General features: G+C 36.1%; 1 protein-coding gene across 5 annotated transcripts in view; it reads left to right on the top strand.

Annotated features, from left to right (window-relative positions):
- Positions 1 to 8672: 8672 nt before the first annotated feature.
- Positions 8673 to 23259, top strand: part of LOC131047225 (thioredoxin-like 3-2, chloroplastic) — a 75290-nt gene continuing 60703 nt past the window's right edge. For 2 of the 5 annotated variants that reach the window (XM_057981101.2, XM_057981116.2), the window contains exon 1: positions 8678 to 9355. In XM_057981101.2, the coding sequence (XP_057837084.1) occupies positions 9033 to 9355 (323 nt within the window). In that variant the 5' untranslated portion in view covers positions 8678 to 9032. Of the gene's footprint in view, positions 9356 to 23259 lie in introns of all 5 variants that reach the window. The other 3 variants (XM_057981095.2, XM_057981108.2, XM_057981088.2) reach the window with 3 other exon arrangements.

Genomic DNA, 23259 nt, shown 5'->3' with positions numbered 1-23259 from the left:
TTATATAGGGTTCCTTAGGTAAATTATCAATTAGGCCAACCTCCAATGATCATGTACCATGAAGAGGTAAAGGATCTATCCCATTTCAAATTGGGGTCTGTTTGAGGGTAATGAGGGCATTTTTCTCTAGCAAACATGACCACTACAAAGATAAGTGGGGGAAGGACCTCCAATATAGGGCCCACCAAATGTTGTTCATGACATCAAAGTTGGAGAATAGGGTCAAACTGGACCTAGAGAGGGGATGTAGATAGGACATGTTAAAGTAGGAACACAAACATGAGGTGTAAATTGGACTGATTGCAATTTATGATGATACACTTGGGAATCCTATATAAGAGCATTCCTTTAGTTCATTTTGACATCCACCTACATCCATTCATTCACATTATTTCAGAAGCATCTATCATCAAGCAGTCAAAAAGCATCAAGGCGACATTTTATCCCACCATATCCTTCCAACATTTTCAAGCATCATGGAGCAACAAAACTACATCAATCTTTATGCAAGCATGTGTTTATGACTGAATCTTATATGTTACATCATGTTATTGCATCAACACTCATGATTACATAAAAAGAGAATTGCATCATCAACCATTATCAATCACAACAGATCTAAGGTGTATCATTCAACATTTACTTCAATATTTCCATTTATAATTTTAATTCAATTCAAGGGTTAATTCCAAACTTGAGGTTTGACTTAAGAAAACCCCTATAAAAACACCATGTCCCCTCTTTTTGTGTGCATGAGATAGATCTAGAAGCTACAAACGAAGAATCCAATAGAGGAGATGATGATTAGGTATGCCATTTACAAGAGAAAAAAGTGGAGGATAGGGTCGCCAGGCACCACCTTGTCCAACAATTTTTTGATGAATTTCTAGGAAGAGATATGAGTGACATTCTAATTCTGAAATTTTCTTGTTCGTCTACATTGAACGGTTGGAGGACATGCACCCCAAGCCACCTTGTCCTATACTTTCGGGCTAGTTTTTAGACACAAGTTCCTCTTTGTGCCCTTACCTCAGATCTAGCTCCATGTTTGCATACTGCATCCATAGCTCACTGTTTATGTTATTTTACACCAATTTTACATCATTTACCCTAGATTTAACATTCAATTTCAATTCCCTTAGGCACCTTTGACTCAAACAATGAGAGTGTGAAGTATAATTAGCAAATTCCATTCCATTTGGGGTTGAAGCTATTAATTAACTCACTCTTTCATGTTTGGTAGTCCTTCTGAAAATAAGTGGATTCATATCCAATTGTTTGGATATCTATTTCACCACCAAAACAATATCTTTTGGGCCTTAAGTGTTGTTTGAGTATGCTATTAGTCTTCATGTGTTTTGCATCCTTTGATGCAAATTTATAAGATTTATCATCCTCCTCTATGTATTGTCTATGCTCAACAACTTATTTTTCTTTCTCTATACAAAGCTTCTTATTTGTCTCTTCCTCCATTGCCTTCCTCTTACACTCATATTCATCCTATTTCAATATATGTAGTGTTTAGCTAATATAATCATATAATTAATTCCATTATTGATGGGAGAAATATAAATATACAAAATTAAAAAAATAAAATAATTTAAGGTGTTGGGATTTGGGGTTAGGGATGCATCATAACTCATGCTAAAAGTATGCATGGAAAAGGATAAATGAGACTCTAGTTTTGAAAAATAACAATATGAAAGGGATTGGGAGTTTGAGATTAGGGATGACTCATAATCTTTATCTCAAAACATGATGGACAAAGAAAATTTGCAAGTTTGACTCTTAAAGATATATAAGAGAAAAACTTAAAGAGTTAGAAATTAGAGAGATACTATACCTTATGCACAAGGGATGCAAATAAGAGGATGATTGAAACTCCAAGTAAAGCATTAGAGTTGAAGGTTATAGGAAAAGGCATCCTGGTAAGGTAAACTTCACAACTTCAACAAATACAAAGGAAAAGTTAAGGTTGAAGGAAATGTATGATGGAAAGGAAAATATTCAACTTTTGACAAGAAATGGAGCAAAGGTGGGTTTTGGAGGAAAGGTACATTAGGAGGGGAAACCTAAAAACTCTAAAAATCCAAAAAGTCGTAGAAACTAAAGGAAAAGACTAGAGACATATTTACACTATTATGTTTTTTAGCTTTTTCACTTTTCAACATATGAGGGACATGTGGGGGATGAAACAAAACAACACTTATGTAACATTTAACGAAGGGGACCAGATGAAGATTTCTGAGATTAGCTCTCTATGTTGAGTAAACTGGGGCCTAAATGTACAAATAGGTAAATACTGAAACACAATTGGACATAGTCAAGTTGGGTACCAACAACCATATCTTTACAAAAGTGTTCAAGGGCGACAAATGCTTTTATAACCCTTGGGAAAATATAGTAATTAAAATAAGATCATCTACATACAAGAGAAACTTGACAACAAATTCTTCTAGGGGAACAACATTCCCCCTTCCGATTAAACTATTCTTCAAGTTTGCCAATATAAAAGCTAAAGAGAGTAGAAGATAATAGGGAACCTTTCTTAACTTCAATGTTGCTCCTAAAACTTTTTAATGAACCTCCATGAATTCTATTTTTTTATGTGAACCTTTTCATAAAGCCTAAAGACAATTATTCTAAGTTGTATTGGGATACTAAGAACTTTCATTCTACTCTATAATTTATATGTAAAAACTTTGTCAATTTATTTTTGAATTTGACAAAACAACAACGTTGGAGTAAATAGCACATTTATCTAATTATTTATTAATTGGGTCCTTTATTACTTTTTCACTTAAGATAAACTTAGATGCTTTTTTGTTATTTAGAGTTTGCTTTTCTAGCATTAGTTCTAGCTATAGTTGATATTAATTTAGCTCATACTTTTTGCATTAAATAGTTATCCTAATTTTAGCATTAGGATTTTGTACCTAGGGTTTCATTCAGCCTTTTATAAGGATTCATTCATTCATTGTAATTGTATCTCTAATATTGTTTCTGCAATAATATATAATTCACTGGTTGTTATAGAGCATACAATCTTTGCTTGATCTCTTTTGTGTGATAGGTGTTTTGCTTGTAGAAGAATCTTGGCTCCTATGGTTGATCATCAACTTTTGCATGGTATCATAGCATATTTGTCAAGTTCACATCTACATGCTTGAGGTATCCAACTTGGGGTGATTTCCTTGTGCACATTGGGCTCAAATGGAGCTTGTCATCACGTTAGCAACATCCCAAAATCCTAAGATTGACTATTGTTTCATCAAAATTTGAGTAGTTGAAGTTTTGGGTTAATTTGGTTGATGGCACAAAAATCAAGGCAAAATCTAGAGGTAGCTAACGGATATAAGCACTTTGGCATGAAACAAAGGTCATCATCACACTTAGAGAGGTCGGGAACTCTAAAATAGTTTGTCAAATCATCAAAATTTGACAAGTTGACTCTACGGCAAGAAAATTTAGGCCACATGGAAATCTATGTGGATGTATGAAAATTCATACAATTCATATAGTTTTACAGTAGTTGTAGGGGGCTAAAAAAGTATGTAGGTTTCAGAAAAAAATTAAGCGCTTAAAATTTTGTGCAAATTTTCATTAATTTTTTTGTCAAAAGTTTTATAAAGTAATGGGTGAGAATGTTTGTTTGAAAAACATTTTTGAATGCCTTGCGTTAGGCTTGTACATACTTGTGCACGCATGTACTGCCCTTGTAGCACTTGCATCAACACTTAGATCAACACCCCCTCTCCATTTTTGGTGGCTTCCCTATTACTATTGGCCCCCTAAATTTGGTGATACACTTCTATTTTGGTGAAGGCACAAGGAATCTTCATAGATTCCACAAAATATTCAGTGAGGAGAATTCTTTTGGCAACTTGATTTTTTTTTTTTTGGCGAGAGGCATTTGTTTTGGTGAAGGGGAATATTCTATTGACATCAACATTTGGTCAATCCCTTGACCCACTTTAGCCCACCTAGGTGTGTTTTTTGGCCATAACTTCGTCATATGGAGTCAAAATTAGGCAAACAAGATATTGTCAAAAAGTTAGTTCTAACACTGATCTCAATTTACAGGTGGTTTTGCATCAATTTTTTTGTACCAAGCCTCTAAAATTAGCCTTTATTTTTGTTCTTTTGGGGCCATATCTTGCACATCGAGACTCCGTTTTCTAAAACTAGACATTGTTGGAAAGCTCTTAGAGTCCTCTATCTAGATCTTAGGTCCTTTTTCACAAAATATTTATCAGGTACTTAGAGATCTTGATCTTGTCCTTTTTGGGTTCTTTCTTGGAAAACATGCAAATTAGTTGATTTTTTTGTGATTCAAGTGAAAAAAAATTAGCATTGAGAGGATATGTATTGCTACATCGATCCATTTTTGTACTTTTTTCATAATTTATCATGGATCCAAATCATATTTCTCCCCTTATTCCATTCATCTACTATGGTTGGAAAAAACAAATGGAGATTCACCTGAAGCATTTGGGTTTATATGCAGGACCATGGGTATAGAAGTTGAGCCTATAGCTCTTGTTGAGAAGAGAAAGTGGTTCAATAGGTGTGATGAGGCTTTTGAAATATTATGCATGTTCATGTCTCTAGATCTTCTCTTTCATGTTAAGTCTTGTAGTACACCTAATCAGATCTAGACTACATAGTCTTTCTTTGGAAGCAAGATGTGCTGAGGGGTTTTCAATCAGAGAATGAGCTTATTAGCTTGAATCTTAATTTTTTTGACAACATCGAGGACTTCTTCACCAAAATCAAGTCTCTCAAATTATAATTGAAGTAGTGCAAAATTGAGGAGGACTCTTAGTTGATTGTCTCTATCCTTGCCAACCTTGGTCCTGATTATTTAGTTTTTGTTTCTACATTTTATGCCACTAAAGATGCCCTTGGTACTCATTTCACCATGCCTTCACTTGATGAGTTTTCTTTTGAACTCACTCGAGAGAAAACCAAGTTGGTTCAAATGGGTCAATTGAATTCTTCCAAATCATGGGCTCTCGTTACTTCTTAGGGCACCACAAGATCATAATGTTTCACATGGTAGAGGCAAGAAAAAGAAACACACAAATTTTAAGTCACACGATCAGCCCAAGGACACACAATCACACAATTCTTCAGGTTCTTCTTCCTCTACTAAGAGGTCATCATCGAAGATGGATAAAACAAAGTCTGCATATTTCACTAAAACAAGACACGATGAGCATCAATGTCATGCAAATAATATTGATGAGCTGACACATCTTCTGCAAAAGCACAATATTCAACCACTTCGGGATCTTCATCTAGTACATCTTCTTCTACCACATCAGGATTTGGAGATTACGGGTCTTCTATGGCATGTGGTGAAGACAAGATGAAGGGACATGCTCTCTTTGCATCTACACATTAGTCCTCCAAGTGGCTTCTTGATTTAGGAGCCTCACATCATATGACATCATCAACGGGTATGTTCTCTTCTTTTGAGCATCATGCATTTCCACAGATTTTGATGAATAATAACACTTACATGAGTGTTAATGGGAGTGGTTCTATTAGGTTGATGGTGGCACATTCAATAATGTTCTTTGTGTCCCTTCATTATCTTCCAACCTTCTTTCCATCTACCGGATTACTAATAGTGGGACAGACAAGATAGTTGAGTTCACCCCTGATTTATTGCTTATTAGAGATCTGCATAGTAGAGAGCTTGTTGGATTTGGCAATGTTGATCATGCATCACAATTGTATGAGTTCTCTCATTTTTCTCCTATTGAGCATATAGTTCCATTGATTTTTCCTCTCTCTCATACATTGAGAGTGGATTAGAAATATAAGGAGAGGTTTGATCACTTGAACCTATGTGTGATCTAGTCATCCATAGTGGTTCCTAAGATTTGTGTTGATCCTCCTCCACTTCCTACTGCTTCAAATATTAGTTCAATTTAGTAGGTTGATTGTTCCCTTCCAGTTTCAGTAGAGTAGAATGAATACTTGACAGATATTGCAACATTGTTTGATACATCACACACTCTAGACATTTTAGCATTGTTTGATACATCACATGCTCCAAACAATGGGGACATGATTGAGGACATTCCATTCCTCTTTGATGGCAATTTGAGCATTCATGTTATCCCATTTTTAGTGCCTTCAAAGGTTGTCCATTAGGTATCTTTTCAATAGTTTGGATTGGCTTTACTTGATTTGGAATCTTTTGATTCAGATAGTTGAGCAGTCTTTCATGACATACATCATGAGATTATTCCTTCCATCTCCTTACATGGAGTTGCTTCTATCTTGGCCACTTGATTTGTTTCTTCCTAAGGGGAGGAACATGGTTTACTACTCTTGGCTGTTCATTAGCATACATCCTTGAGCCTTAATCTTCGGCTTTGGAGCTTCTCATTATAGGGGGATGCATCATCTCTTCTTTTCTCTCCTATGGGGGATTCTTGATTGTACTTTTGTGATCGATTCAGTACTTGGGGGGACATCTTGAGTCCTTTATGCTTGTCACATGTACTTTCTTTTTCAAATTTTCTCTCTTTTGGGGACGGGTTTTCTCCCTCTAGGTTTTCTCATTTTCTTTGTTTGTGAGAGTTGCATTGGTTTGTACATGAGTACCTGATCATGCCTAGTTGTCGAGACTCATTCATGTATGCATTTCACATTTATCTTTAGCTCTTTAGCTTATCCCAAACTTAATCTTAAGGGGTGGTGTTAGAGTAATTAGGACATTTATCTAATTGTTTATTAATTAGGTCATTTATTACTTTTTCACTTAAGCTAAACTTATGTGCTTTTTGTTATCTAGAATTTTCTCTTCCAGTATTAGTTCTAGTTGTAGTTGAGCTTAATTTAGCTCCCACTTTGCATTGCTTTAGTTCTCCTAATTTTAGCATTAAGGTTTTGCACTTAGGGATTCATTCATCCTTATATAAGGATTCATTAACATTCATTGTAATTGTATCTCCAATATTGTTTGTGTAATAATACAAAATTCTCTAGTTGTTATAGAGCATGTAATCTTTGCTTTGACTCTTTTGTGTGATAGGTGTTTCACTTATAGATGAATCTTGGCTCCTATGGTTGATAATCAACTTCTACAAACAATAAGCTTCTCACTACCAATTTTTCAATAATACACTTCATAATTATTCTATATTCAATTGTCAAATGCTTTGATGTAAAATCCTATTGACTTCTTTTTCTTTTTCTTCTAATCACTTTCTAATTTTGTGTTCAAACCATAGTACTTCCAAACACTTCCCAAACAAAAAAGTATTGATCACAATGTATACATGGGTAATAATGGAACTAATCAAGGTTACATGCCTTTGAACTACTATAATTTAAGTTTTGCCTATGGTACTCAAGAGGAGCTCAAGGAGTGCATAGAGGAAATGCACAATCACAACCTTCTGGTTTGTGTTGAAGACAAACTGATATTGGAACCAAAGACTATTCTTAATGTACGAGAAAAGAGGCTAAGAAACAAAACTATCGAGTAGGACCTTGTTAATGGAAAAGCCTACCCATTGAAGATGCAACTTGGGAGGGAGTTGAGATATTTGATCATCCAAGTCTAAAGTTGCTTGAGGACAAGCAAATTTGGGAAGGGAGGAATGTCATGCCCCTGAACTAATAACCTTCATCAACACAATCACAACAGGCAATAAAATTGTCTTACATAGTAAGACATCGCAATTTCATGACATCGGATCCTATAACCAATTGCCTTAACCCATATTAGATTCACTTAGCAATCAAGGAATGAAATGAATGAGTTGTTTAAGTGGATCGAATTAATCCACCTAGATTTGTCAACCAATTAATTAGTTAATTAATTTAATAAGATTATGAAGGGGCAACAATTAACCAAAGGAAGGTGTCTTTTCACAAATGACACTAACCCTTGGGAAGGAGCACAACCTCTCAGCATTTGAGGGAGGATATAATACATCATTCCAACACCCAAGGGAGACATAAGAAGATTTTGATTTTCACACCACTCTCAGCAAAATTGGGCTACACACCAGTGGTATCGTTTCTTGTGCACATACATGTAATTGATGACCATTTATGCATAAGGGTATCTGCATATTTATGCATATTCATCATATTGATATTCTACATATTTTAATTGGATACTATTGTTTTAGATATCCTTGTTAGGCAATATATTATCTTCATACCTGTTATAATAAATATGAATTATGAGATATTGTTGTTGTTTTATTATAGATGTTACTAGTGAGACTGAAGGGGTACATAGGGTGCCGCCTTTAGACCTATGAAAGATAGACCACTAAGACACCCTATTGTGACAACCCTCATGCTCTCTATCATAATGAATTGATATATACATCATGAGGCATGAAACAAAGATGACATGATTAGAAAAAATGGTGATTATATGGTGTTGGCCTCAATGAGATCTGCCCTTGAGCCTAATTTAGAGGGTCTCTCGGGCACCCTATCTAGTCACCCTCTTCTATGCTCTCTATGACTGATTTCTCACAATATCTTACATGTGTATGATTTGTGTTTCCTAATTAATGGATATATTTAATAAAATATGGTTATCATATGTTTCCTAACTTACTTACAGGTTTCAGTCAAGGCAATCAGGTATCTCTAACCCTTATCCCCCCTTCAATAAGGGTAGAAAGAGAACATCAGGGCTGTCGTAATGGAAAGAGGCATTGGTGTAGGGGTGTGATAGAGGAACATACTGGAAGGGCTAGATGAATGAAACCATAATAAGATTCTCATGTTCAAGAGCCCAACAGTGGTGATTGGACGGCCCCACCCTTAATCCATCTTTTCCTGAACATCCCTTCCTTCAGTGTGGGTCTCGCTTCTCTACTTGCTGGTGGTGAGGATAGAGAAATGTTTGTACGTGTGTGTAATTGGAAAGATTGTCAACATCCCCACTTTTAGACGCTTTCGTTCAAAATAGCCTTAAGGAGCTCGTCAGAGATTTCATGTACTACCTCCCCCGAAGTATGAGAACTTTGTGTTAGGTATGATATATGATCATGGCTTTGTCTGCAATTAACAAGTCCCCCGTACCGTGCTCACAAATCCCACGCGGAGCAATACCGGTTAATCCTCATCCAACGGTTCTAAAACAATGTATAAACAGTCGTGTTATGCAAAACAAGATACCCATTATACAAAGTTGTGCTAGAGGAGGGAGGAATCGTGCCAGAGATGTGAAGGTTGCAGCTCTGTACGAAATTGAAGATGTGGATATACCAACGTCGATTGAAATGCAGCCCATCACCTCCGAGGAGCAATTTGATCAAGTGATAACTCAAGCTCGACAACGTTCACAGCCTGTTATAATTGACTGGTGATTTCCATGGCACTTTTCTTCTGGGCTAGTGTCTTTTTATCAAACCAAACTTGAGGCCTTATGTTAACTTCATTTCCCCTTCTTTTCCTTCAATTTAATTTCATTCTTTGAATAATTTGTTTTTGGCAAAATCTTCCTACTGTAAAAACATATATACGTTTTATGGGCTAATATTTTTGAAAAATGTATACTCCACATGGAGGCATCCACAACTCCAGAACCCAGTTCCTATCACCATGGCATTTTTGCATTCAAATATTATATTAATAATTTTCCAGGTATCGCGGACAATTGCATCTTCCTCTCTCATTAAAAGGGAGCCTATGTAGACCCCTTCATGGCCTATGCTGTAGTTTTTCTGTTTGTATATCTCGGGGAGTTTAATTCAATGTATAGGCTGTATACAAATTTGGGTAAGTTAATGTTTTTTCTTCTTCTTTGATCATCCCATAAGAAATTCCTCATTAATGGAGATCTAATTGTTCTGCTTCTCTGCATGGTGTGATAGAGTTGGTTTTGTCTAGTGCTGTTAGGTTTTCAAGTGTGGGTTGTCTAAGATCTTGTGTAGTCATCTTATTTTTACACAGATCTCTGTTCTCTGTGGCCTAGTAGAATGCATAGTGACCGTGTTTGAGAAGTTCAACAGGCTTGAGATGGGCGTGTCTACCCAAATTTCAGAATTAAAAAAAGTTAGGAAAAATCTAAAATAATTTTTAAAAACTATAGTGCAAAAAGAACTATGAATTGATTATGAATGGGTTAATTGGCACAGGAAAATAGTAAACCAGTGAATCTAACAGCACCAATCCTTTCACACACAGTTTGTTGTGGGCTTTAATGGACCATTTGAGCCTCTTCCTGTGGTGGGATAAATTTCAGCATTGACACCTCCTCTCTCTGCGAGTCTGCCCTGTATTTGATTAGTTTTACATCTGTGATAGTTCCTGCACAACCAATCAGCTATTTTCGTTCATTTTTTTAAATAATGCATCTTTTGCTTTTTTGATTCTTTTTACATAAAAATTATTTCGTTCATTTCCACTATCATCGTCATTCAAGAATTACAATCCAGTTGCTTAAATAAGCCTTATAGAACATCGTGGAACTTAATAAGCATTACTGCAATGCAACCCTACTACACTCAGCCTGTCAGATGTGTAACTTACAATGTGAACTGTATGATCACGTAGGAAAACATATAAGCAATCGAAAAGTTATAGATTGAATGCCATTTCGACGAAGTGATGGAAAAATAAATGTTTGAGCTTCTATTTAGGGTGCTTGAAGTTCAAATTTTGTCTTTTATCGGGTGTCTTTGGCAGTTCTAAACTGACCCCCACGCACTCTTGTAATGTCACCAAACTGGTTTCACCATGAAATATTTTTTTTTTTCGTAATTTTCTGATTACTGGAAACAAGAACAAAGTTAAAAGTAAAATAGCAAATTCAATTGAAATTAAATGCTGATATAAAATCCTTTCGTTATTTTCTGAAAGCTTGCAAACTGAAATAACATGAAATGCAGATAACTATAGCAAACTATGACAATATGAAACTCCTCTTCATATTATAATATTCAGATTTAAGTTTTAACAACAACATTGCATGGACAACCAACATCACTCTTATTGCATATGGAAATATAATTTGGAACTTACAAAATCTTCACAAGGAATCTTACAGTGCCAACCTATGGTGCTGCAAATATTAAATAATATGGTGTAGTATCCTTGTCAGGTGCTACAGCAACTCAGAACCCCATTTGTCACTCCAACATTGTGTGATAAACCTGTGGCTGGGCAGAATGTATGGTGCGGCAGACTTGTAGGTACTTTCTGAACTGTATCGGCTGGCTTTAAGGTTCTGGTCAGCGCCTGTAGTCTCATTATACCCTTCCAAGGTGGATGGACATATAGTGGATGCCACAACAGTCAAAATGTAAGGTGCAACCTGTGCACAGCAGTCTGTAGATACTTCTGAATGGCAATAACTTATGCTGCTGTGGCAATCAGCACATTAAAATTTTCATAACTCTACCGCGATCCTTATATCATCAATCAATAACTACTCCCAAATGAAGCATAACAGGGTTGTGTTCTGATGGTAGACTGGTGCAGCTCCAAGGTCAGCAACAACAGCAAACATATAGATAAAACTCTCCTCTAATAGCTTCTCTCACCGTTTGCAATGTGTAATGAATGGTGCGGCTGGACAATGGTTAGATGCAGTTTATGAAATGAACAATTGTCTATAGGAATAAACTTTGAAAAATTGACAAACAATGGCACTATAGCTGAACAGCTACAATTCTCCAATATATGCTTGCAAATACCAATTACTCTAATCTGAAAATTTGAAGATAACTTGCCAAAAATCAGCTCCAATGGAACTCTTGAATTTCAATTGCCCTCGATGGAGATGAGGATTTTTGTCCTCAAATCTGGTGATAGAAATCCAAGAGGGTTTTCGTCTGCTCAGATCTTCTAACAGCCAAGGGTTTTTGTCCTCGGATGTGAAAATTGAACGTGTAATAATACCACTCCCAATATGCTCTGAATTTTCAATCACGATCTGATATCTGGCTGTTTATATCAAGCTCTGATTGCAATTTGGTGTTTGAACTTGCATACACATTACATACCAAAACAATGCATAGGGAAAAACAGAGCTTTCAACTTCAACATATGATCGAACCGTTTGCATGATGTATAGGTTCAGATATAATATGAATTCTCAATTATTTTTCCAACTGAACTTTAATAGAGATAATTACTTGTGATAATCAGAAATGCTGTAAAGAGGAAAGAGTTTAGAAGATACAAGACAGTGTATTTATTTCTGACCTTCCAATGGCAGGTTCTAGTGCTCAGAAGTACACATAATGGTTCCACCAAGGAACTGCGGTTCCCCTAATATTCACAGTCAGCTACTTCACATTCATAAATTCATTAAAACATGGTCTAGATTTGCTGTGACGTCCAGATGGAAGACACAAGAAAACCACATGCCATGACACAAGGAGTCTGTTGATGAGTGTTTTGTGGCACCTTACAACACAATAAAATACTGAGTATCTTATCCTCTCTTGAACAAAATCTCCTCAAATGCTAAATTATGTGTTCAAACGAGTTGACTGGTTTATACTGTTAGGTCTTGATGTGTGGATAACTCAATGGTTTGATGTGATATTGCTGGGTACACAAAGGAACTTAGGTTTGGGTTTGGTGGAGTAGAGAAGTTGTTCAGAGGAATTGATGTAGTCAATGGATCTCGAGTTCGGTAATTCCTTTGATAAACTCTAGGTCCTGGATTTCCCGATGACTATTGAAATGCTTGCACTTGTGCCTTCAACTAGGACACTGTTGTTGAGTGGTGGAAAAACATAATCTGAATTCTCAGCAGGTCCATTTGTTGAAGCAGGTGGGAATTGGGAGCCTGATGGTGCCATTGGTCTATTAGCAGATTCAGGAGGGAATCTTCCATTTTGCCCTTGTGCTAGATCATCATCATACTCTGGAGGAAATTTAAAATCTTCGATGATCAAGGCTTGATCATATCTCACTGTGGGGACCAATTCATATCCTGTTGTAGGAGGTTTCTCTTGGGTCTCCGCGCTGCACATTTCCTTTTGAAATATGTCAGCAGCCATCTTGAATTCTGGGCATTGAATTTCTGAATGCTGATTTGTGTTATGTAGTCTACACCAACTTGATAAGGCTGCTCCTACTAAAAACACCTTTTCCGTGGGTCGGTTCTTTTGACTTGGTGGATTATCCAATGGTGACGACACACTTCCATTGTTGGGTGTGGTGTTCCATGCTCTCCTTTGAAATCCTTGATTGTTACCTCGAAAACCTTGGTTATTGCTTTGGAATCCTTGATAACTTCTTTGCATGCTCTGGATTTGATTATTTTGATTCCTCAAATATGTCATGTCGGCGAACAGCTTCTTGACTTGTTCAATCAATTCTTTCATTTCATCCTTTTCTTCTTGAGTCTTTGATGATTGTGCTGTGTTCTGAAGGTAAACCAGATGTGATGGCTGTGCTTGGGAGAGTGATACTCCTGGATGAAGCACTAGCTGATTAGATGGTGTTGCCATCGGATAAGTAGGTTGGGGAATTGCATTCATAACTGCTGTTTGTTGGCTTAAGGCTTGAGTGGAACCCTGAATTTGATCATGTGCTATTGGTGGCCCCATGTGAATTAGTGGTCCAGTAATATTCTGACCTAGTCCTTTGCTTACTTCAATAGCTTTGGCTTATGCTGCGCTCAAATCTGTTGGAGTAGGATGAGATCTCACAAACATAGTGGAGAGATGATCTAAGGCCGAATGATATATCTTCCTAGCATCAATGACAAGGTAGGGGTGACATAACCTTGTGTAAGCTTTATGGAACTGATTGTTAAATGAGTTAATTGGTTCGTGCTCCTGTCTTTTAACTTCCACGAATTGTCTATACAACTCAGAAGGGGTGATTGGAATGCTGAATTTTTCGGTGAATGCATTTTTTAATCACTCCTATGTTCTTATGGAGCCTGTGGCCAAGTGAATGAACCAATAGAATGCTTCTTCTCCCAAGGAATATGGGAAGAGCCTTCAGGCAACATTTCCATACTCAATTTGCCTATTGTGTAGGGTGTCGGGTGTCTTCAAAAATCTTAATGTGGTCTTCAGCCATCCTATTCAGATCATTCACATTAGGTATGGTGCAAAAGTTCTCAGGATTCTTTGTCATGTCATGATAAATACATAAATTCTAGTGGAGATGGGTTGGTAACCGACCATGTAGCACCATTTGGAGCAGCCATTGTGGGAATTGCCTGAATGCTTGGTTGAGAGCTTGACTGAGAACTTGATTGAGAACTTGACGAGTCTGAACTTGTTTGACCTACTGATTGTACTGACCAATGAAGCAATAGTCTGCAAAAAATCGCGATTATACCCGATTAATCCTGAATCTTGGAGCTAGTCGATTTATTCCCTGAAAAAATCCCGATCCATGAAAAAATTGTTGACCAAGCATTGACCCAATTTTCAAAGATTTTTTGCATTTAAATCACGTTAAAATCATGTTAAAAAGCCCAAAAATGGCAAAAAAGTGAAAAAAATCATTGCGAAAACTTGCAAAACCCTAGAAAATCGCGTGAATCTACTGAATTGCTTAGAAATAGGGTTGGTCTGAGACAAAATCAGAGTCAATGTGGAATCAACGTTGAAAAAGTTTGTTATTTGGTCCATTTTCGGGGGGTTCATCATTCCCCACACTTCACTTGTTCAAACCCACGAGCTCAACGACTTGACAAAGTAAGAAAGCCCACGAGCTCAATGGCCTAGTAGGGGTTTGAACCTTGGTGGCTACCTCACCAATGGAGTTTTTCTACCACAACACTAAACGTTCAAAGACATTTTTAATATATGTAGATATAGATATATGATTTTTAATTTATAATTGATATAGTTAATTTTTGCTCAAACAAAGACATACAATTCATTATGTGAGCAATATATCTAAACTGCTCCATGAAATAAATCTGAATGACAATAAACAAGCTTACATAGTTGTAATTAAAGAGCTTCCTCCAATACACAATCATTAAAATTTGTCTCTACCTAAAATAGTAGTTGCAAGCTAGGTATTGCCAAAACCAGTGGCTTGCTAATCTTTTACTTCAGCTAAAAAAATGCCTTTTGTTGAATTCTACCCCATAAAAGACTCACCAATTGCCATCAGGGAATCTAAAGCATTGTAACTATGGAATATGATTTGATAAGCTTTCTCAAATATTGAACTACCCCTAGAAAACTCCTTGCCTCAATCAGAATGAAAGTCTTGGATCACTTCAAAATGGCTTCCACTTTTACTAAATTCCTAACGATTGTTGGATCTCTGTCTGATAAATTTTGATCTCAACTACTTCATAGAGTTAGCTAATCTTTGATCTCAGACTTAGACAACTATTTGGTGTATTTGGTGACTGCCCTTTTAAAAAGTTAAATGAATATTTGCCTATGTAATCAGCAATATGAATATAAACAACAAACATCTATTTTCTACAATTCATGGGTTAAACTCCTTGTCTCAATCACAATGAAAGTCTTGGATCACTTCAAAATGGCTTCCGCTTTTACTAAATTCCTAACAATAGTTGGATCTCTGTCTGATAAGTTTTGATCTCAGCTACTTCATAGACTTAGCTAATACCCCTAGAAAACTCATTGTCTCAATCACAATGAAAGTCTTGGATCACTTCAAAATGGCTTCCACTTTTACTAAATTACTAACAATAGTTGGATCTTAGTCTGATAAATTTTGATCTTAGCTATTTCATAGACTTAGCTAATCTTTGACCTCAGACTTAGACAACTATTTGGTGTATTTGGTGACTGCCCTTTTAAAAAGTTAAATGAATATTTTTGCCTATGTAATCAGCAACATGAATATAAACAACAAAATCTATTTTCTACAATTCATGGGTTAAACTCTATTTTATTTACTCTCTATATCTCTATGCTATGGAAATGCCCTTAAGTTTTTAAAAAAAAGTAGTTTGTGTCTATTTTTCTACAAATTTTTACGATTTTTAAAATCCAATTTCTTACCCATTTTTTCAAAAAATCTTATACTTTTGGTTTGCCTATTTTTTCCCCAAATGATTTTTGTTACTATGATATAAAGCATTGCAATTGTGGAATATGATTTGATAAACTTTCTAAAATATTGAATTAACCCTACAAAACTCCTTGCCTCAATCACAATGAAATTCTTGGAGCACTTCAAAATGGCTTTCACTTTTACTATTTGTTTGTTAACTTTTGATCTCAGTTACTTCATAGACTTAGTTAATATTTGATCTGACTTAGACAACTATTTGGTGTATTTGGTGACTGCCCTCTTAAAAAGTTAACTGATTATTTGCCTATGTAATCAGTAATATGAATATAAACAACAAAAAATAATTTTCTACAATTCACGGGTTAAACTCTATTTTATTTGCTCTTTATATCTCTTTGCTATGGAAATGCCCTGAAGTTATTTAAAAAAATAGTTTTTGTCTCTTTTTCTACAATTTTTTCTGTTTTTATTTTTAAATCTGATTTTTTCCCCTTTTTTTGCCGATTTTTTCCTGATTTTTTCAAAAAATCTTGTACTTTTGGTTTGCCGATTTTTCCCCTAAACGATTTTTGCTACTATGGTACCAACTGCTTGAATACTTGCTTGAACTTGATGTTGAAGTGGTGAAGTTTGGAATAAGCTTGTGATATCTTCTCCACTTGGTACTTGCTCACTTTCTTCCCACGTCTTGGCTTTGAGATAAATTTTAATTCAGCTAGTTCTTTTGATCCTGGTGTAGACCTTAGTATTCTTTGATGCCTTTCTGGTGAAAAAGAATTGATGTGATCCAGGCTCCAGCATTGCTTCCTTTAATCTATTGAGGACGTGTAGGAGGTTGTGGATTCCTTTGGATGATCACTCGCGGGAATGGTTCATTTGCTCTTTCGAAAACCACTTGAGGTCGCTAGGCTATCTCTTCTTCTTCCTCCAAAACAGAGCTTACTCACATATACTTAGCTGGGTTCCTTCTAACTTTCCGAGCGAGTGTGTTCAATTGCGAAAGGATGTCTTCTTGTTTGTCCCACAATCTAAAATTTGGTTGCAAAACTGGGAAAATGTCTTGATGTGGCAAAACCATCTTAGATCATAGTGAACATTTGGTTATTGCAAATACTTGGATTGATATTTCTCCTTTGAGTGTAAGGGCAGTCCTCCTAGCACCAATTCTGTTGATGACTGTTTTGTGACACCTTACAACACAAAATAAAATATTCAAGATCTTATCCTCTCTTGAACAAAATCTCCTCAAATGCTAAACTTCGTGATCAAACGAGGTGACTACAAGGTTTATATTATCAGGTCTTGACGTGTGGATAACTCAATGGTTTGATGTGATATTGCTGGGTACACAAAGGGACTTATATTTTGCTTTAGGATTGATCAACTTGAGGAATACTAGCTTTAGGAATGCAATCACCATGATTTGAATAACTTATGATTTGGCAATATGAGATTTTGTATTAATTTTAAGAAGATTCTGAAATAAAATACAAAAGAGGTAAGGATTTAGAAATCTAGCTCTAACACTATCAATGAAAGAAATTGATGACAACTTAGTGAAACCAAACCACACTTGGCTTCATTGTTAGGAACAATTACGCAAAGATGGTTCAAATCTTCTAAGGAATACGAATGATGTTCGAATCACCAACACACACATTAATCCCAAAAGCACTGCAAATTAATGAGGAATAAGCAATCGAAGTTAAGTACTTGAGAGTTCAGGCCAACCAAGCACTATAACTTGCAATCAACAAATGGTATGAACTTGTAGGTTTCACCATCAATTATCAACAATGTCATCCATTTAACTATCAAACTTTTACTTAAGCATATCTACTTTAACTTGAGAAGTAAAGAACCATACAAATACTCCAAGATCTCATATAGAATCACCCAACTTCAATGATTTATATCAATTTTGGCAGCATCAAAGTAATAATTCTCCAAAGCGCTCTCTTACAAATGAAAAGAGGAGGGTTAAAATAAAAGTCTCTATTACAAGCAAAGATCCAGATTAATTTGGAATGAATGGCCGAGATCATCCCAAAATTAGGGTTTATAAAAAATCACTAAATGCAATACAACAAAAATGTAATATCATCCTCATCACCAACTACGAGGAGTGAGAGCCAATGAGAAAATTAGATGACACTTAATCATCTAACAAACTGTCTTCTAGAATCTGGTTGTCCTTATCCCTTTCCTTGATGGCATATTCAATGAATCTAGTCATCACTAATTCAAGCTCTTTCATTGTGACACTTGGCAGGACATCATTTTGAAGCTCTATCACGTCCGATCTTTCTGTACAGGCATCAAAGTCGTTCTGCCAATCAGCTTCTAGTTTCTAAAAATTGCTTATGTAGATAATGAGAGAAAGAAGATCATCCAACCGCTTTCTTTTGATGGATTCCAGCTCTCAGAAATAAACAACTTTCTGCCTCTCTTTCAATTCTTCTAAGTTCAAACCACTTGTGGTAGTAACTTCTTGACCCAATAATTCCTCAATTGATATAAGAATCCTTGATTGTATTTCCCTAATCGATCCTTCCATCTCAATGCAATCTTCCTTGGCTCGATCAAATGCTGATTTCTTCATGACCAAGGAACAATACCAATGATTGAAATCATATATATCTCCTTCTTCAATCACTCCTTCTTGGATCAATGTTGGCATAGGAATCCTTTTCAATACCTTGAGGTGTGGAACTGTCTTATCTTGAACCGTTTGGAAATTTTCCCACACTTCTTCCAAACTTTGTATTCTGTTCATGCATATCATTGTCTTATCATATACTTGGATGAATCTAGCTAGGAATTCTTCCACTTGCTTTGAAATACCTTAAATCCATTCCTTCACTTCCTAATTTGTACTCCTCATTGCTTCAGAACTATCAAATGATTCCCGAGGAATAGAGATTGGTGGGACAAATATATGATCCTCTTGCCTCATTGGCTTCATCAAGCATTGTATGAACTCTTTCAATCTCATGTTTTCCAATTCCGATCTTTCTTTCTTCTCTTTGACTTTGTCCAACCTTGCCTCAATTGCCCTGGCGGTATCATTGAGTTCTTGAAATTCTTGTTTATTTGTTGATGGTCCAACGTCAAGTGTCTTAAGTTTTAACTTCATAGTCCATTGGAGTATTTTCTTCTCTAGACTTATCAATCATTGGAATTGCCACCTGCAAGATGCGTGATTCTGTACTGTCTCTAGTAATTTGGGAGAATTTCTTAGCCTTTTTTTGTTCCTTAGCTTTATCAATTCGAGCTAGGAATTCATGTAAATTCTCAATTGGCTGAATTTCCTCCACTGTCTTCTTCTTCAAGTTGTTTTTCAACCAATCAGGAACTGTGGACAATTCCATTCCATCCTCAAGCTGATTATCATCATTAAGTCCTCTCAAGGCTTGTTGTTGGATTCTCCCAAATCCTCTCCAATATTTGTTTTAAAATGATGCACGGTTTGAGAAGCCGGACCTTGTTCCTAATCATCATGATGTACTAATTGCGATGATATGTGTTCGTCATGATTGCCTTGAGGTAGCACCTCTGTTTTGGATTCTTGTCTTGATTCATTTCCTGCATCATGCAGATTAATCTCTCTTATGGATGAAGTGCTCATGGTGGGTTGAGTAGTATTGGACTTTTGCTTCTTACGTCTTGATTTTTGGTTGGCAACCTCCTTGCCTTTTGCTTGTGAATCTTCTACCATATCCTTCGTCTTTCTGGAAACCTGAATTTCTCCTTCACTGTTTACCTCTTCATTACTTCTCATCATTTCATCTTTATCAGAGGAAGATTCATTATCTTCCATTTTTCCATACGTTAAAGGAACACCTTGTTTCCTTAGCATGTTGATCTACTTGTCTACCCATTCTCTTGAGTAATCAATCACTTCTCTCATCAATGTGTTTAAGCTTGTCATTTTTGGTTGTGACCAACTTGGCATTGGAACAGGTTTATCTTTCTCTTGCCTCATATTGAGGATGTATGTGATTTCCATTGTCTTTCACTTGATCGGGAATTGAAAAGAGATTACATTTTCTCATGAAGTCCACGGACATTGTTGACCATATCTTCCTTCTAACTCCAAATTCATCAATGAGGTTTGCCCAGTAGTCCCCTAGATCAATTCTGTGCTTGTATCTCTTTCCTTCAGCTGTGAGTATCTTATGAAAAGGATCAAAATGAGTTCTGGACTTGTATGTTCCAAGTTGATAGAATTGTAACTCTGTATTGGCTGTTTCTGCTACCAAAGTTGTAGGGCATATCTCTAACATTTTCCCAAGTGTGACAAGGAAGTTTACACTGGGTCTATGTCTCTCCTTCTGGATGAAATCAAACTCAGACAATTGTCTCACTACCTTAAGCAATACCAATTTGTCTGTGAATATTCACGGTAATTTATAACTTTGATGACTTTCACGCATCAGATAGCTATATGCCAAACTTCAGTGTGCTTTTAATGGGATACACTGTATATAGGAGCTCTGGGCATACACAAAGAATGAAGTGTTCTCTCCAGATTTAACCCACACTAAACCAAGACGATATGCCAACACTACCAATACATGTGCCATGCCTAGCCTGATAATGATTTCCAGAATGGAGCCCTCCTGATAATTATTTTCTGTTGGGATTAATGCTGACGTGCATACTCACTGAGACCCCCTTCTCTTTACTCTGGTTGGTGATAATATTGGTGTATTGAGGCTGGACCCTTGATACGAATAATTGACAAATTGGCTTTATTTGAAACTATTAAATAATTGAAAATATTTACTAGACTCACAGATGTAGATATTTATAAGCCTGGAATACCAGGCAGAACATCTTATTTCCCTTTAATTTTGATAAAGAATGACCCCCAAAGGATTATCAGAAATCATTGCAATATTAAAATTGGATCTTCATAGACAAACAAATACCTCATTGATCTCCAGGAGACAATACGTTAATTCCAAGTGAAGAATCAGTGTGATCCCTCCACACCATCTAGAGCAGATCTTTCACTACTGAAAATGGATTTCTTAGGCACATCCCAAGAAGACAAATTTGAGAAACTACTCAAATCCAAACTGACAAAAATATGAAATCATTCCATATCTTTCATCAAATCCAAGTTCCTTTTATAATATCTTTTGATAGTTCCCGGACAGTCACTAGCATTAATTAATTGACTTTAATTAATCTCCAGTTTTTAAAGTCACTTGATTTAACAATTATTTATTATTACCTTTTAATTTCTCATTAGGTAATTGTTGATGGGTGTTTTATGACCACACCAACACATAATAAAGTGCCAAAGGACACTCTATCCTCTCTTGAGTAAAGACCCCTCACATGCTAAGATTGCAAAGATCACAAAGGTGACTCCAAGGTTCCTATTGTGAACTTGCGACTTTATGTTGGATATGAGCTTGTTTGGCTTGATGTAATATGCTGGTAACACAAAAGGACTTATGTTTGGATCATTCTTTCATTTCTTTGCTATGGTTGGAACTTGATCATTTGATATTGCAATTTCGTGATGCCTCTCTCTTCGAACAAACCGGAAATATACTGCAAGTAAAAGGGGAAAGGGTTAGAGAATCTATTCTACTCCTAAGGGCAATGATATCAATGGATAATGCTCCAATGGACGAATTCCAAATAACCAAGTCCTGCTTCGCCAAGATCAACTACAACTCCACAAGAACTGGTGCAATTTTCACATCAAGAAAGTGCATTTGAATACCCAAAACTATGCAATCGAAACAACCATCCACAATTGAACTTAGCACAAATTTAGTGGCTCAGGCTAACTTTAAATTGCAACTTAGAATCAATAAGATGCAAAAAGTATGAACCATGGAAATTCATCAAACACCATTACATTCTCCATTGAAATCAAAGCACTTATCTAACAATTTTGTGAAATTGGAAGAACTCCATGCAACAATATGAAATGAGCAAAAAACCGTTATAACTTCATTCAAATCAAGATTTCTTCCTTCAAGTCTTACAATTATGTCTTATACTTCTACCACTCTACTTCTACTCTAAGAGTGAGAGCTCTCTACTTGAACTAATGAGCTATCTAATGAATTACAAATGAGAAGGCAAGAACTTTATATAGCTCCTCCCACAAATGAACGACCAAGATTGATTTGAAATCAAGGGTCGAGATTACAAGATGGAACCCTAATCAGGGTTTTACTAACAATAGCTTATGTGGCATAGAAAAGTGGGGCCAAGCCGACCAATGAGAAAATTACATTTAGGGACACTTGTCCTTATTTCAAATATAAACCAATAATAAAATATTATCAGCACCTTCCAGAAGCTCTCTTGGATAAGTCGGGTTCATTGAATCTGGTCATGTCAACTTGGAAACATGTGAGTGGCCAGTGAAGGTGAGTAGGTACCACGCCAGCATGTTGGGTGCCATGTAGACTCGGTAACTCATCATTGGCAATATTCTCAAATTGCATCATTTTGGGATCAAGGTTCTAACTTTGATTAACTTTTCTGAAACTCTCTCCTTGATCATCTTCTTACTTCCATGTACTTGCTTGGGAATTCACCTTCTTGAAATGGATTGGATTTCCTTCTCGATAATTCTGCCATTCTTGAAATCTTTCACACTTGAACTTTCTTACTTTTGATTTTGGATATCCGGAGGAAATTCTTCCTTCTACATTTGTACTTGAACTTGGATCCTTGAGGTATTGAACCTTAAATGCCTTGAATTGGATTGTCTTGAATTGAATAGAATTCAGCTGCTAGTGAAGCATGGATTGTCTTGGATAGAATGCAATTCAGGGGTAGAGGAGGAATTTCTATCATGAGCGCAAATCCACCTCTGTGAAGGATTTTTCCCATACTCAGCCAAATTTTGGCTATTCAATTTCTTTCCTTCAGCACAAATCCACCTTTGTGAAGGATTTTTCCCATACTTAGCCAAGTTTTGGCTATTCAATTTCATTCCTTTGGTGCAAATCCACCTCTGAAGGATTTTTCCCATACTTAGTCAAATTTGGCTATTCAATTTCATTCCTTCATGTAGACCTTTCAATACAGTCAAATTCACATTAGTTCATCGTTCTGCTAGTGAATTCCTTGTTCTATCATTGCAATCTCTTCCTTGGACGATGATGTCATCCACTCAACGAAGTCCTCTTCTCAGCATCCAAAGTCTTGTTCTCGCATCAGTCTTGAAAAGACAAGAAAATGTTGTAATCTTACAAGTATCAATCAATTCATAAGTTAACAAAATGCAAAGTTCAAAGGATAATC

The sequence above is a fragment of the Cryptomeria japonica genome, chromosome 4, assembly GCF_030272615.1.
Source record: "Cryptomeria japonica chromosome 4, Sugi_1.0, whole genome shotgun sequence".
Taxonomy (NCBI): domain Eukaryota; kingdom Viridiplantae; phylum Streptophyta; class Pinopsida; order Cupressales; family Cupressaceae; genus Cryptomeria; species Cryptomeria japonica.
Note: the sequence above shows the minus strand (reverse complement) of the source record. Positions and strands in the feature narration are given on the sequence as shown.